The sequence below is a fragment of the Artibeus jamaicensis genome, unplaced genomic scaffold, assembly GCF_021234435.1.
Source record: "Artibeus jamaicensis isolate MK-2021 breed Jamaican fruit bat unplaced genomic scaffold, CSHL_Jam_final scaffold_369, whole genome shotgun sequence".
In the NCBI taxonomy this organism is placed as follows: Eukaryota; Metazoa; Chordata; class Mammalia; order Chiroptera; family Phyllostomidae; genus Artibeus; species Artibeus jamaicensis.
This window is the reverse complement of record NW_026522042.1, coordinates 39,730,776-39,749,656: the sequence shown is the minus strand read 5'-3', so window position 1 is coordinate 39,749,656 and position 18,881 is coordinate 39,730,776. Positions and strand designations below refer to the sequence as shown.

Sequence of the window (18,881 nt, the reverse complement as noted above, 5' to 3'; positions counted from 1 at the left end):
AACACTTGACTTCGTTCAAATGACTTCAGTTATTTCTTCTGCGGCTAAGATTGTAATTCAGACACGTTATTCTGAACACTGGTTGTAAAACAGTAAAGCAAATGCCAGAATCACAGCCAGAGAGTAAGGCAGTGAACTAATGTGATGGATTTCAGGCAATTTTAATTTTAGGGACATTGTCCCTTGGTTTGGAATTTTTCAACAATCATACCATTTATGATTTTATTTTATTTTAGCCATGTCCTTTGGGGGCCCGAGATTTTCGAGAGAAACAGTGTGCAGACTTTGACAGTATGCCTTTCCGTGGAAAGTATTATAACTGGAAACCCCATACTGGAGGTAATGTATAACCTGGCAGAGCATTCATCATGTTCGGGAGCTTTGCAAACATAAAAGAATATATAAATACACATGAACACACACAAACTTTCCCATACATACTAGCAAAAATAAGTGTTTGTAAATCAAAGCAGGAAAATGCTTCTAGTACTATATACTTCCCTTCATGAAGTTTGTATGTTAGTACAATGATCACAAGTCATTTTTTAAAACCTAATTCTGTTTAACACTGTACAAAGGTTTGATATAAAGCTAAATAGTATTTTTGAGTTCTTGACTTCCTTGAGATATATGGACATTACATTATAATCATTTATAATCAGGGAGTATTTAGTGTACTACACTAAAAACAAAGTATGACAACATAAATCAACTCAAAGAGGCCAGGAAAATCTGTGTTCTTTCTTGAGAAAAGGCCAGGGATCTTTCCATAGATTTTTATTATTCTTTTTTAGTGTTGGGAAACTTTTTTGCTCTTTAATTTGGGCATGTTATTCAGTAAATGCAAGAAGTTTGCTCAGGCTCCCAAAATACAAACAAAATTTTGTTAAAATTTTCTGTTGGAAAAACTGAACGTATGCTTAAAATTTTTGCTTGTTTTAACATTTTTGAAACATTTTCAACATAGAACAACACTGAAGTAATTTTACAGTGACAAGGTGTTAACCTACCACCAAGGTTCTACCATTAACTTTTTAGTATATATTTTTTATTACATGTCTAGTCACTTCACTATCCCTTCATCAATCTATCCTATTTTTTGGATACATTTCAAAGTAAATTATAGTCATTAATAATATACTTTCCTATAAATACTTAAGCATGTGTAATGTTAACCACAGTTCAATATTTATTTGCTTTTTTTTTTGAGGTAAGATTATGCACAACGAAATGCACAAATCCTAACTATCCTTTTCCTGAGTTTTGACAAATGCACACACCTGTGAAACCCTACTGAAGGACAGAACATTGCCATTAGCTCTGTAGTCCTTCCCAGTCCATAGCTGCCTCTGCATCCTTGTTCTGAGACGCAACTACCATTCTGATTTTTTTCTTACCATAGATTAGTTTTGCCTATTCTAGAACTTGATGTAAATGAGATTGTCATATTTATTATTTTGTACAGGGCTTCCTTAAGCTTAATGTTTTTGAAATCCATCTGCATTATTGCACATATAAGTAGTTTATTTTTTTATTGCTAAGCAATATTCTATTATAATAACCAGTTTGCTTCTTCATTCTACTATTGATGGACACTGGGGTGTTTCTAGTTTACAGTTGTTATGAACAAGCTTCTGTGAACATTTGCAAACACATCTTTTTGTGGGCATAAGCTTCCATTTCTCTTGGGTAAATACTTAGGGGTGGAGTTGCTGGGTAATAGGGTAGATGTGAGTTTAGCGTCAGATGTTTTTCCAAAGTGATTGTACCGTATCACACTCCCACAAACAGTGTCTGAGCTCTGCTTGTTCCCCATCCTTGCTAACATTTGGTGTTTTCAGCCTTTTCTGGAGTGTATATACAATGGTATCACAATGTAGTTTTAATTTCTGATTGTTGGTTCTGTGGAGCACATTTTCATGTGCTTACTGACCGTTTACATATCTTCTTTTGTAAAGTGTTGAAATTCTTTGCCAATTTTTTAAATTGGTGTTTTTATCTTTTTATTCTAGAGTGGTAGTCATTTATCAGATAAGTTTTGCAATATTTTCTCATGACCTGTGCCTCTCCTCTTGTTTATTTCATGGTGTTTTAAATGAATATAGAATTTTAATTTTGATTAATTCTAATTTTTCTTTTTTTTCTTTTATGGTTATTGTGTTCTGCATCCAGTCTTAGGAATCTTTGCCTACTTCAACTCAAGACTGTATTTTCTTATGTTTTCTTACATTTTCTTCTACAAGCCATATTTTTTATCTTTATACTTAGATGCACAATCTAAAGATAATTTAGCAGTATGATGTGTAGTTGTAATGTATTTATGGACTGTTATGTCCCATCAATGTCTGTGTCCGCCCTGTGTTAGTGCCACACTGACTTAATTACTGTAACTGTATAGTCTTGGACAGGTAGTGTAAGTTCCTCCACCTTTGATCTTTTTTTAAAGAGTTATTTGGATATTCTGAGTGCTTTGCATTTCCATATAAATTATAAAATTTGTGGTTAATTTCTACAGAAAAAACCATGCTTGTTATCATGCTTATGCTTGTTATGTTGAATCTGTAGATCAGTAGAGGGAGAACCGATAAATTGAAATATTGAGTTTTCTAATTTATGAGCAAGCTGTGTATCTCTTTGTATTTGTGTTTACTTTAATTTCTCTCAGCTATGTTTTGTAGTTTTAGGTGTAAGGTCTTGCACCTCTTTTGTTAAATCTATTTCTGAGTAATTTATGTGCTTTGACACGGTTTTAAATACATTTTTTTTTAATTTTTGTTTTTAATTGTTAGCTCTAGTATATAAAAATAAAATTAATTTTTATATATTAACTTTTTTTCTGTTACCTTAGAATTTTCTGGCTAGTTATGTTATTTGAAAATAGGAACTATTTGAACCTTTATGCCTTTCATTTCATTTTCTTGCCTTAATGCACTAAGCCAGCCCTTCAGTATAATTTGTGCCTGTTGATTATATGTGATTTTCTCCTTTATCTTGTTAATATAGTGAATTGATAGGTTTTATAAGTCAAACCAACCTTGTTATTCCCAGGATAAACCCCATGTGGTGACTTATTATCTTTTTATATGTTATTGGATTCAATTGCTAATATTTTATTAAGGATGTTTTTAACTATGTTCATAAAGAAAACTAATTTCAAATTTTTATTTTTCTCATGTCTTTGGCAAGTTTTGGCATCAGAGTTACTCCAGCTTCTCAAAATGAAATTATTATTTTTTTTGAAAGAGTTTGTAACATTGGTATTGTTTTTTCCTTAAAATAGGTTTCATTAGTAAAATCACATAGGGTTGGTATTTTCTTTGTGAAAAATATTATTATAAATTCAGCTTCTTTAATAGATAAAAGAGCTATTCAGATTGTTTAATTCTTATGTGAGTTTTTTAATTTGAGTCATTGATAAATTTGTTATTTTCATGTTGTCCAACTCATTGACAGAAAACAGGTCACTACATTCTCTTATTATCCTGTTTAATATCTGTGGGATCTGTGGTGATGTATACCCATTCATTTCTGATATTCATAAAATATATTTTCTCTCTTTTTCTTGATCAGTCTTACTAGAGGTTTATCAATTATATTAACCTTTTCAGAGAATCAACTTTTGACTCTAGTAGTTTTCTCTCTTGCTGTTTTTTTTCTCTTTCATTAATTTTTTTCTCATCTTTATTCTCTTTTTTATTATGAAGTTTATTTTGCTCTTTTTCATTCGCCAAATTTGATGTGTTTTTATTTCCTTCAGTTCAAAATATTTTCTTACTTCATGATTTCTTCTTTGACCCATGGATTATTTAGAACTACTCTTTTTATTTCCAAATATTTGATATATTCTGGATTTTAAATTGGTTTATAATTTAAGTTTATTATGGTTAGAGAGTAGTCTGCATGATTTAAATTTTAAAATTAACTGAAATTTGTCTTATGATATAGTATATTATTCATGTTGGTGAGTGCTCTGCGTGTCCTTTAAAAGGTGTGTTCTCTGCAATTGTTGGACATAGCGTCCTGGGGGTATCCACGAGGTCAAGTAGGCTGGAGATGTCATTCAAATCTTTTCCATTCTTTCTGATTGTTTCTGCTCTAGTTCTATCAATTACTGAGAGAAGTGTGTTAAAATCTCAAATTGTTATATTTCTTTGATTTTTTAAAAATAAGTTTTTTATTTTGTGTATTTTAGATCACTTTTATTAGATGCATATACATTTTGGATTGTTTTGTCTTACTATAGGAGGAGAATAATTAAGTGTCTGAAGTAATTGACAGATTTAATCATTAAAATCTAGGCAATTGAGAATGGAATGAAATAACCCTAAATTCATAAAAAGCTTTAATGGAAGGTAATTGGTAATGTGGCCTTCCAATTATGGAATCAACTTAAATTCCTTCTTGACTAATAGCAATGCCTCTTCTGAAAACTATAGCAGAGGATGCTAAATACATCTTCAGCAGTGAAAAAAAAGGCAATATATTCTTATTATTATCACGTAGTGTAGTGGCATAAGGAGTGCAACTGTAACAATTATACACCTTGGCTATCGAATACGACCTTACATAATTAATGTAGTATTAAAATCTAGTAAATAAAAGACTAGTGTTCTTTGTTTTAAAGCCTGTTATATAAAAAGCTACATTAAATTTCAAAGCATTAATATAAAAAATGGGCAAAGAACTATGTTGAGCACTAATGGAAAAAAGTGTATATAATATTCATGGAAATTTACAAGAATTTTGTATGAGAGTCTTACAAAAGTAGATATAAATACCTTGATTATCGGTTCGGAAGGAAATTATTTTATTTATTACTCATTATTTCTGAGCTCAGGGCAGCAAGATGTGTCATCCCCTGAGCTGAACAATAACACTCTCAGCACAGCCTGCAAAGAAACTGGAGGAAACTCGAACCTAGTCCAGTGGCTGGAACCTGGTGGTTCAGGAACAGATTTTACTTAACACACATGTTTGAATCTTTCTGGTATTTTTGAAAGGTTTGAATGAGTTTCCAAGAACAGTTTATATTTTAAAAAAATAGGTTTTCATCTTCTCTTGAAAAATACAGGATGTCTGACAATACTGGGCCGCCTTCTTGTATGACAGCAATCAACCATACCCTGATCTCCTTTAATGGAGCGTTCTCTGTCCCTAACTTGTCATAGTCTTCCCCGCCCAGCTGCCCCACCCAGCTGGCTTCTCCCTTTTGCTTCGCCGGGCAGCAGCCTGGTCTCTGCTCTCACTGAGACCTAGGCTTGCCATGTCATCCTTCTGCCCTATTTTCTTTATTAGAAGTAGTCTGTTTTATTTTAAAGAGAAATTGAAATGAAGATTCAGCAGAAAGTATTCTTAAGGCATATTTCAAATCAGTACAGATTCATAAATCACCTTTCATACACTGTTTTGAATAAACTATATTTGTGTTTATTTCTACTTTTCCAGTATACCATGAAGTTATATATTCTGCTTGTTGTTTTAAATTGCTATTACTTGTGCCTGTTCTTTACATCAATCTTAAAAAATACAATTGTCAGTGACAAAACAAAAATGCTCAAGTTATATGCATTTATTCACAAAATAAAATTAGATATTATTTTAATGATCCCACTATAATGCCATAATTAATTTTATCTTTGCTAATCTGATAATAGTTTATCTCCATGCTAATGCCATGTTCATGGATTATGACATGTTTAAAAGAGGTACAAGTAGTTTTGTTTCACAACTACCAAGTCCCTGCTGAAGTAGCACAGTTTTATATCAGCTTCCATTACAAGTTACATACATTGCAGAAATTCCTATTTGTCATATGAGGTTATTGTCTCAAGCCTCCTTAAATTTTATTTCCTTAGTTAATTTTTAAAAGTAGTTTTTCTTTCTTTTTTTTTTTTTTCAGCATTTAGGTACGTACCTCCACTGTGATCCCCTTTGACCCAAAATACATTGTAGATATATATACTGGAAACACCTAAAATTTGGAAACTTTAAAACCACTTAGCAGGACCTTCATGAAGTTGCACAAGCGATGAAAATTAACATGAAATTTTAGCAAAGGAGGAAAGAAACCTACACACCTAGGGATATAGTCAGGGGATGATGCTACATGAATTGCACATTTGCTGTGTATAGTATTGAATGGCTGTTTCTTGGAAGATCCACTCCATTTATTTCTTTTTTACTATATTTGTCCAGGTGGAGTAAAACCTTGTGCATTAAACTGCTTGGCTGAAGGTTACAATTTCTACACTGAACGTTCCCCCGCAGTGATTGATGGGACTCAGTGCAATGCGGATTCACTGGATATCTGTATCAATGGAGAATGCAAGGTTGCTCAGATTATGAATTTCGCTTCTTTTTGTAGAGCTTTTGAGCATTTTCTTTTTTTCCTCAGATAGTAGCTGCTAATTGATACTGTGCTCAGTTTTAATAAAGAAAACTATACTGTAAAGAAATTCAGTTTTTAGTAAGGATAACAGTAAATGTAGTTAAAAGTAGAATAACCCATTGATATTCAAGCGCCATGCAAATGTGATTTATTCTGGTGTTCTTCTTATGTTTAGCGTGATAGCTATAGCTATTACAATATTCGGATTCTGTTCTGTTTACAAACAGGAACTTAGGAAAAGAGAGGGAATGAGGATTCAGCTCTTATTTGGCTACCGTATATTCTCATTGGAAGATTATTTGATGTATTTCATAGCATGATTTTTCCTCAAAGTATGAGACATCTATGCTTGTACTTTATCTCTTTTTAAAGCATTTACAGTGGCCCAGCTGGTGTAGCTCAGTGGATTGAGCACAGGCCTGTGAACTAAAGGGTCGCTGGTTTGATTCCCAGTCAGGGCACATGCTTGGGTTTTGGTCCAGGTTCCAAGTAGAGAGCACACGGGAAGCAACCACACATTGATATTTCTCTCCCTCTCTTCCTACCTCCCTTTCCATCTGTCTAAAAATAAATAAATAAAATCTTTTAAAAAATAAAGCATTTACAATGGTTTTGATTATAGAGTTAGTCTTTATCCTATTAAAGAATTTACTCTAGAGAATTAGCCAGGCCTGTTGGGAATTCTAGTAGCAAATCCATCCCGTTTTCCTAGACCTGTGTGTGAGTCTTATCATGATAAGAAAAGCCACAAAAATCACTGGTCTCAATTTTTTTCATGTTTTTGTTTTACTTTAAAGAGATGTGCAAAACTAAGTCCCAGAAACTGAGAAAGAAAAGATTAAAACACTGTCTATTTTACACAGTCTCATAATTTCTTGCAAAAGTTTGTGTCCTTCTGGCTCCTGACCTCCCAATGTATCTGATGGTCCATTGTGTGAGGGCATGTATGTTTACTTGAAGAAAAAGTTCTTTTTGTGACAATATTAAAATTCTTTTTAGCTAACAAAGACCCAGGTATGGGTTTTATGCAGTGATTACATGCCTGGTATCAATGGCTAAATGTCAAATATACAAATTTAACTACCAAAATATGTACCAAAAATATATAAGAATCCACATTTCTGTGATGAAATGAAAAATTCAAAGGTAGAATCTATGGCAATTTTATTCAGCTAGTGGAAACAGGTATTCATTTTTAAAGATTTACCCAGTTAATGAATTTCCCAGCTGATTCTTGACACTTCTGATTTGATATCCCAAAGAGCCAGGGGTTTGGAAAGGGCCAACCTCCACACCCAGTCAAGACTCTTGCTGCCATAACCTGTAGAGGACTAACTGCCATTTTTCTTATTTCTTGCATTTCTTGATTGAGGGTGTATATAAGAGCCCCTTGCTAACAAGCTAAAATATTTTAAGAATCGAAGCTCAGAATCTATAAATGAAGAAGAATTCTAGATTAGAAGTATAGACATACATTTCTGGGGAATCTGAATTTTTTAAATTTTAATTTATGTGTTGAGAAATGTTAGCTAGAGCTAACTGGAGAGTGAAGGTAAAAAATAGAAAAAGGAAAATATTTTCTCTACTGGAAAAACAATAAATGTGCTGTGTTTATTTGTTTAGTAAGAAACCCTCTTTTTGACACACCGAATATTCTCTGTTTTCAGCATGTAGGTTGTGATAATATTTTGGGATCTGATGCTAGGGAAGATAGATGTCGAGTCTGTGGAGGGGATGGAAGCACATGCGATACCATTGAAGGGTTCTTCAATAATTCGTTGCCCAGAGGAGGTAAGTGTTTAGAGAGAACTCTTCCTCACACCTCCGGTATACATGGAGTAGCCAAAACATTGGATACTCTCCCCGTCTTATTTTAAAATTTCTTTATGTAAGCAGACATTGCCTTTTCCCCAAATTACCTTTAGTCCTTGAAAGTATGAAATGTGGCCTCAGCTGAGATATCTTAAGTGAATACTGTTTTCTTTCTACTTGACTTCATTTTGTCATGTTTCTTTGAGATGTGAATTTCTGCAGAACTTTGATAAGGAGGGCCATGGTGAAGGAAAAAATGATGAACCAATATTATCCATGTTAAGACATTAAAACTATTGTGAAGTAATTTTAGAGAAAAAAAGAAAAATATTCTAGAGGTCTTCATTAACCCACAGGGGAATTTGTCCATATTTCATAATTTGTAAAGTGAAAAGTCAAAGGAAGCACATAAGAGTAAGGATATGTACTACTGAATGGTTGTAACCACTCATTTGCTGACTAAGGCTGCAAGTCCATTTACGCGGGCTGTCTTTTCAGTTCCAGGATACCTGGAGGTTGTGCAGATACCAAAAGGCTCTGTTCATATTGAAGTCAGAGAAGTAGTCATGTCAAAGAACTATATTGGTGAGTAGCTTGTTTTGCTAGGTTTGAAAAATTAACAAGGAAAGGCAACGCAGCATCATGAAGACAAGACATACTGCTTTGAGGTGGAATACTTTCATGCTAAAATGAAGTTCTAAGTTTTGGAGACTATATGTAAAAACTAAACACAAAAATTAATAAAGCTTACTCTTCACTGCATGGGTTACTTGATTTTATAAATCAGTGTTATGGGAGTATAATTTATATATGACCAAGTACATCCATTATAAGTATATAATTAAAAAATACTGACAATTATACGTATGTGTATGTACAATACCACAACCAAAGCATAGACCATTTTTGACTCTAAAACAGTCTCTTATTTGCCTTTGCATTCAAATCCCCCCAGTCTTAACCTCGGGAGAACATTGATTATCTGGAACTTCACATAAATGGGATAATATGGTATATACTGTTAGGTCTGGCTTTTTTCTGTCAGCATAATGTTATTGAGATTTTATTGATTATGCCATTAGAGTTGTTCTATTTCCCTGCTTCATTCCCCTCCACCCCGCACACCCCCTCCCCCACCACTCCCCCCTTTAGTTTATGGCCACGTGAATCAAGTTCTTTAGATTTTATATTTCCCCTACTATTCTTGCCCTCCCCCTATCTATTTTCTACCTACCATCTATGCTACTTATTTTCTGTACCTTCTCCCCCCTTCTCCTTCTCCCACTCCTCTGTTGCTAACCCTCCATGTGATCTCCATTTCTATAGTTCGCTCTTGATCTAGCTGTTCTGTTAGTTTACTTTTGTTTTAGGTGTGGTTGTTGATAACTGTGAGTTTGCTGTCCTTTCACTGTTCATACTTTTCTTTTTCTTAGGTAAGTCCCTTTAACATTTCATATAATAAGGGCTTGGTGATAATGAACTCCTTGAATTTGATGTTATCTGAGAAGCACTTTATCTGCCCTTCCATTCTAAATGAAAGCTTTGCTGGATAGAGCAATCTTGGTTGTAGGTCTTTGGATTTCATGACTTGGAATACTTCTTTGCAGCCCCTTCTTGCCTGTAAGGTCTCTTTTGAGAAATCAGCTGACAGTCTGATGGGAACTCCTTTGTAGGTGACTGTCCCCTTATCTCTTGCTGCTTCTAGGATTCTCTCCTTCATTTTAATCTTGGCTAGTGTAATGATGATGTGTCTTGGTGTGTTCCTTCTTGGGTCCAAGTTCTTTGGGACTCTCTGAGCTTCCTGGATTTCCTGGAAGTCTATTGCCTTTGCCAGATTGGGGAAATTCTCCTTTATTATTTGTTCAAATAAGCTTTCCACTTATTGCTGTTCCTCTTCCCCTTCTGGTACTTCTATAGTTTGGATGTTGGAGTGTTTAAAGATGTCCTGGAGGTTCCTAAGCCTCTCTCCTTTTTTTGAATTCTTGTTTCTTCATATTTTTCTGTTTGGTCATTTTTTTCTGCCTTCTGGTCCACTCCTTTGATTTGAGTCCCAGTGTCCTTTCCATCACCAATTCCTTCCTGTGCAATTCCCTTCATTTCAATTAGTTTACCCTTCATGTGTTTCTCTAATTTGTGACTAAAATCAACCAGTTCTGTGAGCATCCTGATCACCAGTGTTTTAAACTGTGCATCTGAAAGTTTGGCTATTTCTTTGTCGCTTCGAGTTATGGGCTCTGGGACTTTGAGTTCTTCTTGAGCCGTGTTTGGTCTGTTCGTGCCCATTAAGTATGAGGAGCGGAGCCTTAAGTGTTCACCAGGGTGGGGCCACCCAGGTGGCTTGTTTGTGAGGCTGTATGTGGGGGCGTGGTCAGAGAGGGACAATAGTGGTCCCCTCTGCTGCTCTCTGCTGCTGGGGCCTGCGAGGTCTGTCTCACTGCTCACTCCTTCTCTGTTTTATCGGTCTAGTTGAAGGGTTCCTTGTTGTTGGACTTCGGTAGTTTAATTTTCTGTGTTATGGCTGCGTATTTGTTTTACTAAAACTTTATTGTCTTTAAACTTGGTTGTTTGAGAAGATACAGTGTTTCCACTTATGCCTCCATCTTGGCAGAAGTCTCCAGTATCTCTCGAGATTCATGTATATTGTTGAGTACATCTGACATTCACTCATTTTTATTGCCAAATAATATCTCAGTGTGTAGATATATCATAATTTTTTATACATTAACATGTTATAGATATTTGGGTAATTTTCAGTCTTTGATCATTTTGAATTTGGCTTCTTTGAACATTTATAGATAAGCTTTGTGTGGACATATATTTTTATTTCTCCTAGATAAAAGTCTAGGAGTGAAAGGCTAGGTTATGTAATAAATACATGTTTAACTTTATAAGAAATTATTAAATTTTTCCAAAGTGGTTTTATTATTTATATTACTGTTGGGAATATTACATTTAGGTATATGGTCCATTTTGAGTTTTTATATAAAGTTTAAAGGAAGGGTTGAGATTCACCTCTTTTCATATGGATAGTAAATTACTATAGCACAATTTGTTGAAAAAACGATTATTTTTCCTATTGTATTACCTTGATATTTTTGATAGATCTATTCAACATGAATGTATGGATCTATTTCTGTTTCCTCCCATTGATACATGTCTATCACTAAACTAAAACCACATTGTACTGATTAGGGGTCTCTCCAGTAGGTCATGAAAATGGGAAGCATTTGGTTCTCAAATTTGTTCTTTTTTTCTCAAAATTATTTTTCCTTCTCTAGCTTCTTTTCATTTCTATTTTTAAAATATATTTTATTGATTATGCTATTACAGTTGTCCTAATTTTTCCCCTTCTCCTCCCTCCACCTGATACCCCCATTTCCTCCAGTAATTCCCCCGCCCCTTAGTTCATGTCTATGGGTTGTACATATAAGTTCTTTGGCTACTTCATTTCCTATACTGTTCTTAAACTTTCCCTTGTCTGTTTTGTACCTACCAATTTGTGCTTCTTAATCTCTGTACCTTTTCCCCCATTCTCTCCCTTCTCCCGCCCAACTGATAACCCCCCAAATGATCCCCACATCTATAATTCTGTTCCTGTTCTACTTGTTTGCTTAGTTTGTTATTTAGATTCAGTTGTTGATAGTTGTGAATTGGTTGCCATTTTTGTGTTGATAATTTTGATCCTCTTTTCCTTATATGTTTTCCCTTTAACATTTCATATAATAATGTCTTGGTGGTGATGAACTCCTTAAGTATTATCTTGTCTGGGAAGCACTTTATCTGCCCTTCCATTCTAAATGATAGTAATATAGGTTGTAGGTCCTTGCTTTTCATCACTTTGAATCATTCTTGCCAGTCCCTTTTAGCCTGTAAAGTTTCTTCTGAGGAATCAGCTGACAGTCTAATGGGAACTCCCTTGGAGCTAATAATCTATTTTTGTGTTACTGGTCTTTATCTTTGGCCTTTGGCATTTTAATTATGATGTGTCTTGGTATGGTCCTGTTTGGGTCCATCTTGTTTGGGACTCTGTGCTTCCTGCGTTTGTATGTCTATTTCCTTCATCAAACTAAGGAAGTTCTCTTTCATTATTTTTTCAAATAAGTTTTCAATATCTTGCTCTTCCTCTTCTCCTTTTGGTGTCCCTTAGATTTGGATGTTGGTACGTTTAGAGATTTCCCAGAGGCTCCTTAGCCTATCCTAATGCTTTTTCCCTTGTGCTGTTCTGATTAAATGCTTTTTTTCTTCCCTGTGTTCCAAATCATTGATTTGATTCTTGGCTTCATCCCCTCCACTGTTGGTTGTCTGTAGATTTTTCTTTATTTCACTTAATGTAACCTGCATTTCTGCCTGGGTCTTTTTTATGCTTTTGAAATACCCATTGAGTTGGAACATCCTGATAAGCAGTATTTTGAACTCTGCATGTGATAGGTTGCTAATCTCCATTTTGTTTAGTTCTTTCTCTGGAGTTTTGTTCTATTCTTTCATTTTGGCAATAGTTCTTTGTCTCCTCATTTTGGCAGCCTCCCTGTGTTTGTTTCTGTGTATTAGGTAGAGTTCCTTTGACTCCCTGTTTTAGTAGCATGGCCTATTGTAAAAAAGTGCACATGTCTGGATGAATATGGCTTCTTTAAATCCTTGGTTGTCAGACGTCCATATAGCTCGATTTTATGACAATTCTAGGTGATATTTATATTTGTAATCTAGTCGTACAAGGAGGTAAGACATGTTTACCTATGCATCCATCTTGACCAGAATCAAAAACTTTTAAACTGGGTCCTGGTTGGTGTAGCTCAGTGGATTGAGTGCAGGCTGTGAACCAAAGGGTCTCCAGTTCAATTCCTGCCGGGGCACATGCCTAGTCTGTGGGCCAGGGCCCCAGTAGAGGGTGTGCAAGAGGCAACCACATGTTGATATTTCCTTCCCTTTCTTTCTCCTTCCATCTCCTCTCTCTGAAAACAAATAAATAAAATCTTAAAAAAAAAACAAAACAAAACAACTTTTAAACTGGTGAGAGCTCCCCACAGACTCTGTGCAGTGACATAGCACTCCCGTCATCTGCCTTCCATCTTGCCAGCCCTTGTTTCTATATACATTTTAGAGTCAACTTGCCAATTTCACAAAAAGAAATTATATGAAATTTATAGATAAATGAGAAGAATAGACATCTTCAGATTATCTTCCAATACATGAAAATATTTACCTATATATTTAAGTCTTTACATTTATTCACCAATGTTTTTCAATGTACAGGTTTTGCACATATTTTTTCTTGACTCACTAAATGTTTCATGCTTTTCGATGTTATTTTAAATGATATTGATATTTTAATTTCAGTTCTCATTTGCTTGTTATTACATAGCAATACAATTGATTTCTTTTGGAATTGATCTCATGTCCTATGACCTGGTTATACCCACTTATTACTTCTAATCACTGTCTTGTAGATTTTCTTTTCAACATAGAACATCATGTAATGCTTGCACATGAGCATTTTTCTTCTATAGTTTCAATCTTTATGTGTATTATTTCTATTTTCTTGCCTTATAATGGTGTTCAGGACCTTCAGTACAATGTTAAATAGAAGAGAGGAGATTGGACATTCTTTCCTTGTTTCTGATCTTAAGGGGAAAATGTTCTTTTTTTATTAATAAATATGATCTATCTAGATTTATGTAGTTGCCTCTTATCATGTTGAGTAAGTTCCCTTCTATTTCTAGAGATCAGGATAAACCTGTCCTTGTAAATGAGTTAGGAAGTGTTCTTTTCTCCTCTATTTTCTGAAAGAGTCATGCTAAAACTGATATTTTTCTTCATGTTTGAAACAATTCAACTGTGAAGCCATCTGGGCAAGAGTTTTCCTTGTGGGAAGTTTTTAATGAAAAAATCAATTTCTGTAATAACTATAAAGTTTTAGTATTTATTGGCATAAATTTGTGCCAGTATTCCCTTATTATCCTTTCACTGTCTGTAGCAAGGACTTTTTTTCACTCCTCACATTGGTAATTTGGGCTTATTCCCCTTAATCATTTACTGAGGGCTTTTAGTAATTTTATGCTCTTTTCAAAGAATGAGTTGTCAATTTAAATATTTATTTTTTCCATTTTTATTACACTTAGTCACATTTTTTATTTTCTTTTTTATTTATTTCATGTATATTTTTTTCTAGCTCCTCAAGATAAAAATTCAGATAATAGACTTTTAAAGTCCTTTTTTTCTGCTGTAAAATAAGCATTTGGCACTATAAATTTTCTTCTTAAGCTTTGCTTTAACTTCAATCTACATATTTACCATATCTGGCAAACTTTCTATGTATATATCTGGATGATACACATATGTGTATCACATATATGATGTGTATATATGTGTATACATACATTTATATGTGTATACACATATCATACAAACATGCACACATATCATGTATACACCTATATCATATACACATATGATAGGTGTATGTGCTCATACACACATGTGTGGTATATGTATATTGGGTCATATGCACATATATCAGGTCAGATATGTGTGTGTATATGATATATATGATGTGCAATTATATATGATATATGTGTATATGTGTATATACATGTATATGCATGTGTATATATATGTATATATATATGATCTCCCAGTTTCTTCTCTTTATATATATATATTTAAAGTCTTTGAATATATTTATAATAGATATTTAAATTTTTTTTCTGTTGTTTCTGGGTTTTTTTCTTCATTTATTTATTTGTTTATTTCTTTGGTTTGGATCATATTTTCTTGCTTCTTTCCACTTGTATTACTTTTTCATTGGGTGTTATGCGTTGTAAAATTTTCTTAATTGAAAATCTGGATTTTGTTTTCTTCCTTTTAACAATTAAGTACAGTGGCTTGCATGGTTAGCTTGATCCTTTTGAGGCTATTTTGGAACATTGTTTGGGTGAGTCCAGAGTAGCCTTTATGCTAGAATCCGTTCAGCCTTAATAAAAATACATGATTTTGGCTGCAAGGGCAGTGGTAGGGGGATGGTTTCTACTGAATTTCCTAGTGATTGAAATTCTCTGAATTCTCACTCCACGGACTTTTCTGCTAATGGCTCCCTGGTAGGTTTTTTTTGTGTGTTTTTTTTTTTGCCTGGCTTCCTGGAATTTTATCCTATACATACAGAAAGTACTGTTCAACAACAGAGCCCCTCTTTCTACCTTAGCTTTTTTGGTCCTGCAAAATTCAGCTATCCCAATTTCTGATCTCTGTCTTCCAACAGAGTAAGAACATGATGCTCTGTTTGGGTTCTTCCATTCTATACTGACAGAAAGTGCCTTTAGGCAGGAAACTGGGGAGGTTTTGCAACTCACCTTGTTTCCTGTCCTGAATAGTTCACAGTCATGCTCTGTCCTGGCCAATGTCTGTGAACAGCTGATTCATATGTTTTTGTGCATTTTCTCATGGTTTGCAGTCAGAGTGCAAGTCTAATACTGGTTATTTCAACAGGGAAAGAAGTGGCGAGTCTCTGTTTTTAATGTTTGATCTTTTGAGACAGATTTAAACTCACTAGACACCCCTAGGAGGCCTGTGTGAGTTCCTACTCCCTTTAAAATATCATTGCCTTTTCCTTAGATATTTTAAAAATAAGATGTCTGAATACATCTTTAGATAGAAAACCAATATAATCAGGTTATTCCTTTATTTAAGAAGACTCCTTTATTTTTGCATCATAATTTTTGGATTCTTTACTGCATCAGCAAGACTAAAAGCAAAAATAAGCCCTGGCTGGTATAGGGGGGGGTAGGTGCTGGGAGGGCTAGAGGAAGATTTTTTTTTTAAAAAAAAGCAAAAATAAGATTTGTCAGATTACATTTTTCCCTTTGATAATTCTCGGTCCATAGTGCTACATCCTCCTCTGTTAATAAACTATTATCCAATACTTCTTAAATGCTTAATGTTTTCTGAACCACGAATGGACCAGCAAAGGTGTGTTAGGATCCCTTCATTGAGTAGTTGGGAGAAGGGAAAGTGAGAGTTCAAACTGAAGGAGACTATGAAACTCCTGGGGAGGGGGTGTCTCTTTTTATTTTTACTATTTCATATTATACATGTTCAGACATCCTCATATAACCTAAGTAATTCTGATACTTTAAATGAGACAGGAACCACTGTGAGAATTGAAAATAAACATTTTGAAATAAAGAAAAATTCAAAACTAAATAATCCTTAAAATCAGTGGATGTTTTCTTATCTCAAAAGCCTAATTAAATTTATTTTTGCAAACGAATCTTCACAACATATCTGTAGTCAAGAAAGCACAAGCCGATAAGCCAGGCAGATTGGAGTGGGCCAGAGAAAACGGCCTGTGCTACTTTGGACACTGGTGGAGGCCCAGAGGGTTGGAGACTGCACCGTGACATTAGTAGTCCTTTCTGGGCTGCTTGTTTATCTTACCTGATAAACTAACTTTCTTGTAGAAGCTACAATAATAACAAAAAAAAATTGAACTGACATGTTTGCTTGCCATTATGAAATCACAATAATCCTGATCAAAATTATCACTGTTGTCCTGGCTGATGTGGCTCAGTTGGTTGGGCATGGTCTCGCAAACTGAAAGGTCATGGGTTCTATTCCCCGTGAGGGCGCATGCCTATGCTGCAGGCTTAGTCCTGGTCAGGGCACCTACAAAAGGCAACCAACTGATGTTTCTCTCTCATATAAATGTGTCTCTCCCTCTCTTTCTCCCTCCCTTCTGCTCTCTCTAAAAAATCAATAAGCATGTCCTCAGGTGAGGATAAAAAAATTATCACTGTCTTCTCTACTTACAGTATTTTTTAAATTTTTTATTAAATTTATTGGGTTACAATTAGTTAATAAAATTATATGTTACTAGGTTTCAGGTATACGATTCTATAATACATTATCTGTATATTGTATCATACAGATGTGTGTTTACCATCCTAAGTCCAATCTCCTCCCATCACCATTTAGCCCCCCTTAGCCCTCTTCTACATCCCACCTCCCCGCTTTCCCTCTGGTAAGCACAGTGCTGTTATCGGTGTCTGTGAGTTCTTTTTTCCCTTGCTTAATCCCTTCACCTTTTCACCTAGCACCAAACCTCTCCCTTCTGACAGTTGTCTGTTCTCTGTATCGAAGTCTGTTTCTATTTTGTTACTTTATGTTGCTCTTAAATTCCGCATAGAAGTAAAATTGGATGGTGCTTGTCTTTGTCTGCCTGGTTTATTTCACAGTCCATCCATGCTGTCACAAAGGGTAAGATTTCCTTCTTTTTTATGACTGAGTAGTATTCCATTATGTATGTGTACCACCACTTTTTTCTTGTATAATAGTTCTAATAACCTTTTTCTGTCAATAGTTTTAAATGTTTTTAATATATTTTTCCTATAGAGGTTTCAAAATTATGCATGCATATTTATTAATCTTTCTCTTTCTACTTTTTGTGGGTTTTGTCATGCTTGAAAAAGTGTTTTATATCCCAGTGTTATTCTTTTTAAAGTTCTCTCACATTTTTTCTGAACATTATTCAACTATGTTTACTTTCTAATATTTACCCATCTGGCATTAATTCTTTCTTTCTCTTTTTTTTAAACTGTTTTTATTGATGTGAAACTCACATAACAGAATTCAACCATTTTCAAATAAACAATTTAGTGGCATTTGGTACATTCCAAAATATATTTTCATCACCCCAAGAAGAACCCCGTATCCATCAAGCAGTTAATCCCTATTCCCTCATTTCTGGAAACTACCAACCTGCCTTCTGTCTCTATGGGTTTACCTGTTCTGGATATTTCACATAAATGGAAGTTTATGATATGTGACTTTTTCTGTCTAGGATTTTCCATGTAGCATAATGTTTTTGAGGTTCATTATCATTGAAGCATGTATTAGTACTCCATTCCTTTTTTTCTGAATCATATTTTGTTGCATTGTATATACCAAAATTCATTTATTTTTGTCCATCTACTGGTGGACATTTGGGTTATTTGCACCTTTGGTTATTGGGAATAGTGCTACTATAAACACATATGAACAAATATTTGTTTCAGTACCTATTTTTATTTCCTTTGGTTATGTACATAAGGGTGGAATTGTGGTGTTTATAATGAATGAAATGTAAATTTAGCCTTTTTTTTTTTTTTGCCAGATGGCTAGTTTTTTGTCTTGGTTTCATATCTTTTTTTTTTCTAATTTAAGACGCTTCTTTTGTTATATATTAATTCTCATATATACTGGGGTTTGTTTCTTAACTCTCTGTCTGGCTCCATTGTCGTCCATGTGCCAGTACCATAGTTTCTCCCCACTCAATATTCATACAATTACTTTCTAAATGTTTGGACGGTGAAGTCTGATTCCTACATCTCTCCCATCTCTAGTTATTTCTTTTGTCATAGTTTTCCTTGCTAGTTCCATATGTTTATTTCTCCTGATAATGTTTTATTCTTTTCTGTCAATGACACTATAAATACTTAATGTCTTCTTGACATTCATATGGAAAATTATCATTTTAATTTGTACTTAAGAAAATGACCAAGCCTTGACCAGTGTGGCTTGGATGGTTGAGCATCACTCTGCAAGGCTAAAGGCCACACCGCTTCAATTCCCAGTCAGGGTGCATGCCTCAGTTGTGAGCTCAGCCCTCAGTTGTGGTGCATAAGAAAGGCAACCAATAGAACACTCTCTCTTG

The 18,881-nt window shown here is 34.4% G+C and overlaps 1 protein-coding gene across 2 annotated transcripts in view; it reads left to right on the top strand.

Annotated features, from left to right (window-relative positions):
- ADAMTS6 (ADAM metallopeptidase with thrombospondin type 1 motif 6) overlaps positions 1-18,881 on the top strand; it is a 245,277-nt gene that overhangs the window by 176,081 nt on the left and 50,315 nt on the right. For both annotated transcript variants that reach the window (XR_008390127.1, XM_037150818.2), the window contains exons 15-18: positions 237-339; positions 6,196-6,329; positions 8,056-8,179; positions 8,699-8,785. Coding sequence is in view for 1 of the 2 variants with exons in the window: in XM_037150818.2 (XP_037006713.2) it covers positions 237-339; positions 6,196-6,329; positions 8,056-8,179; positions 8,699-8,785 (448 nt within the window). In the remaining variant the exon portion in view is untranslated. The remainder of the gene's footprint in view (positions 1-236; positions 340-6,195; positions 6,330-8,055; positions 8,180-8,698; positions 8,786-18,881) is intronic.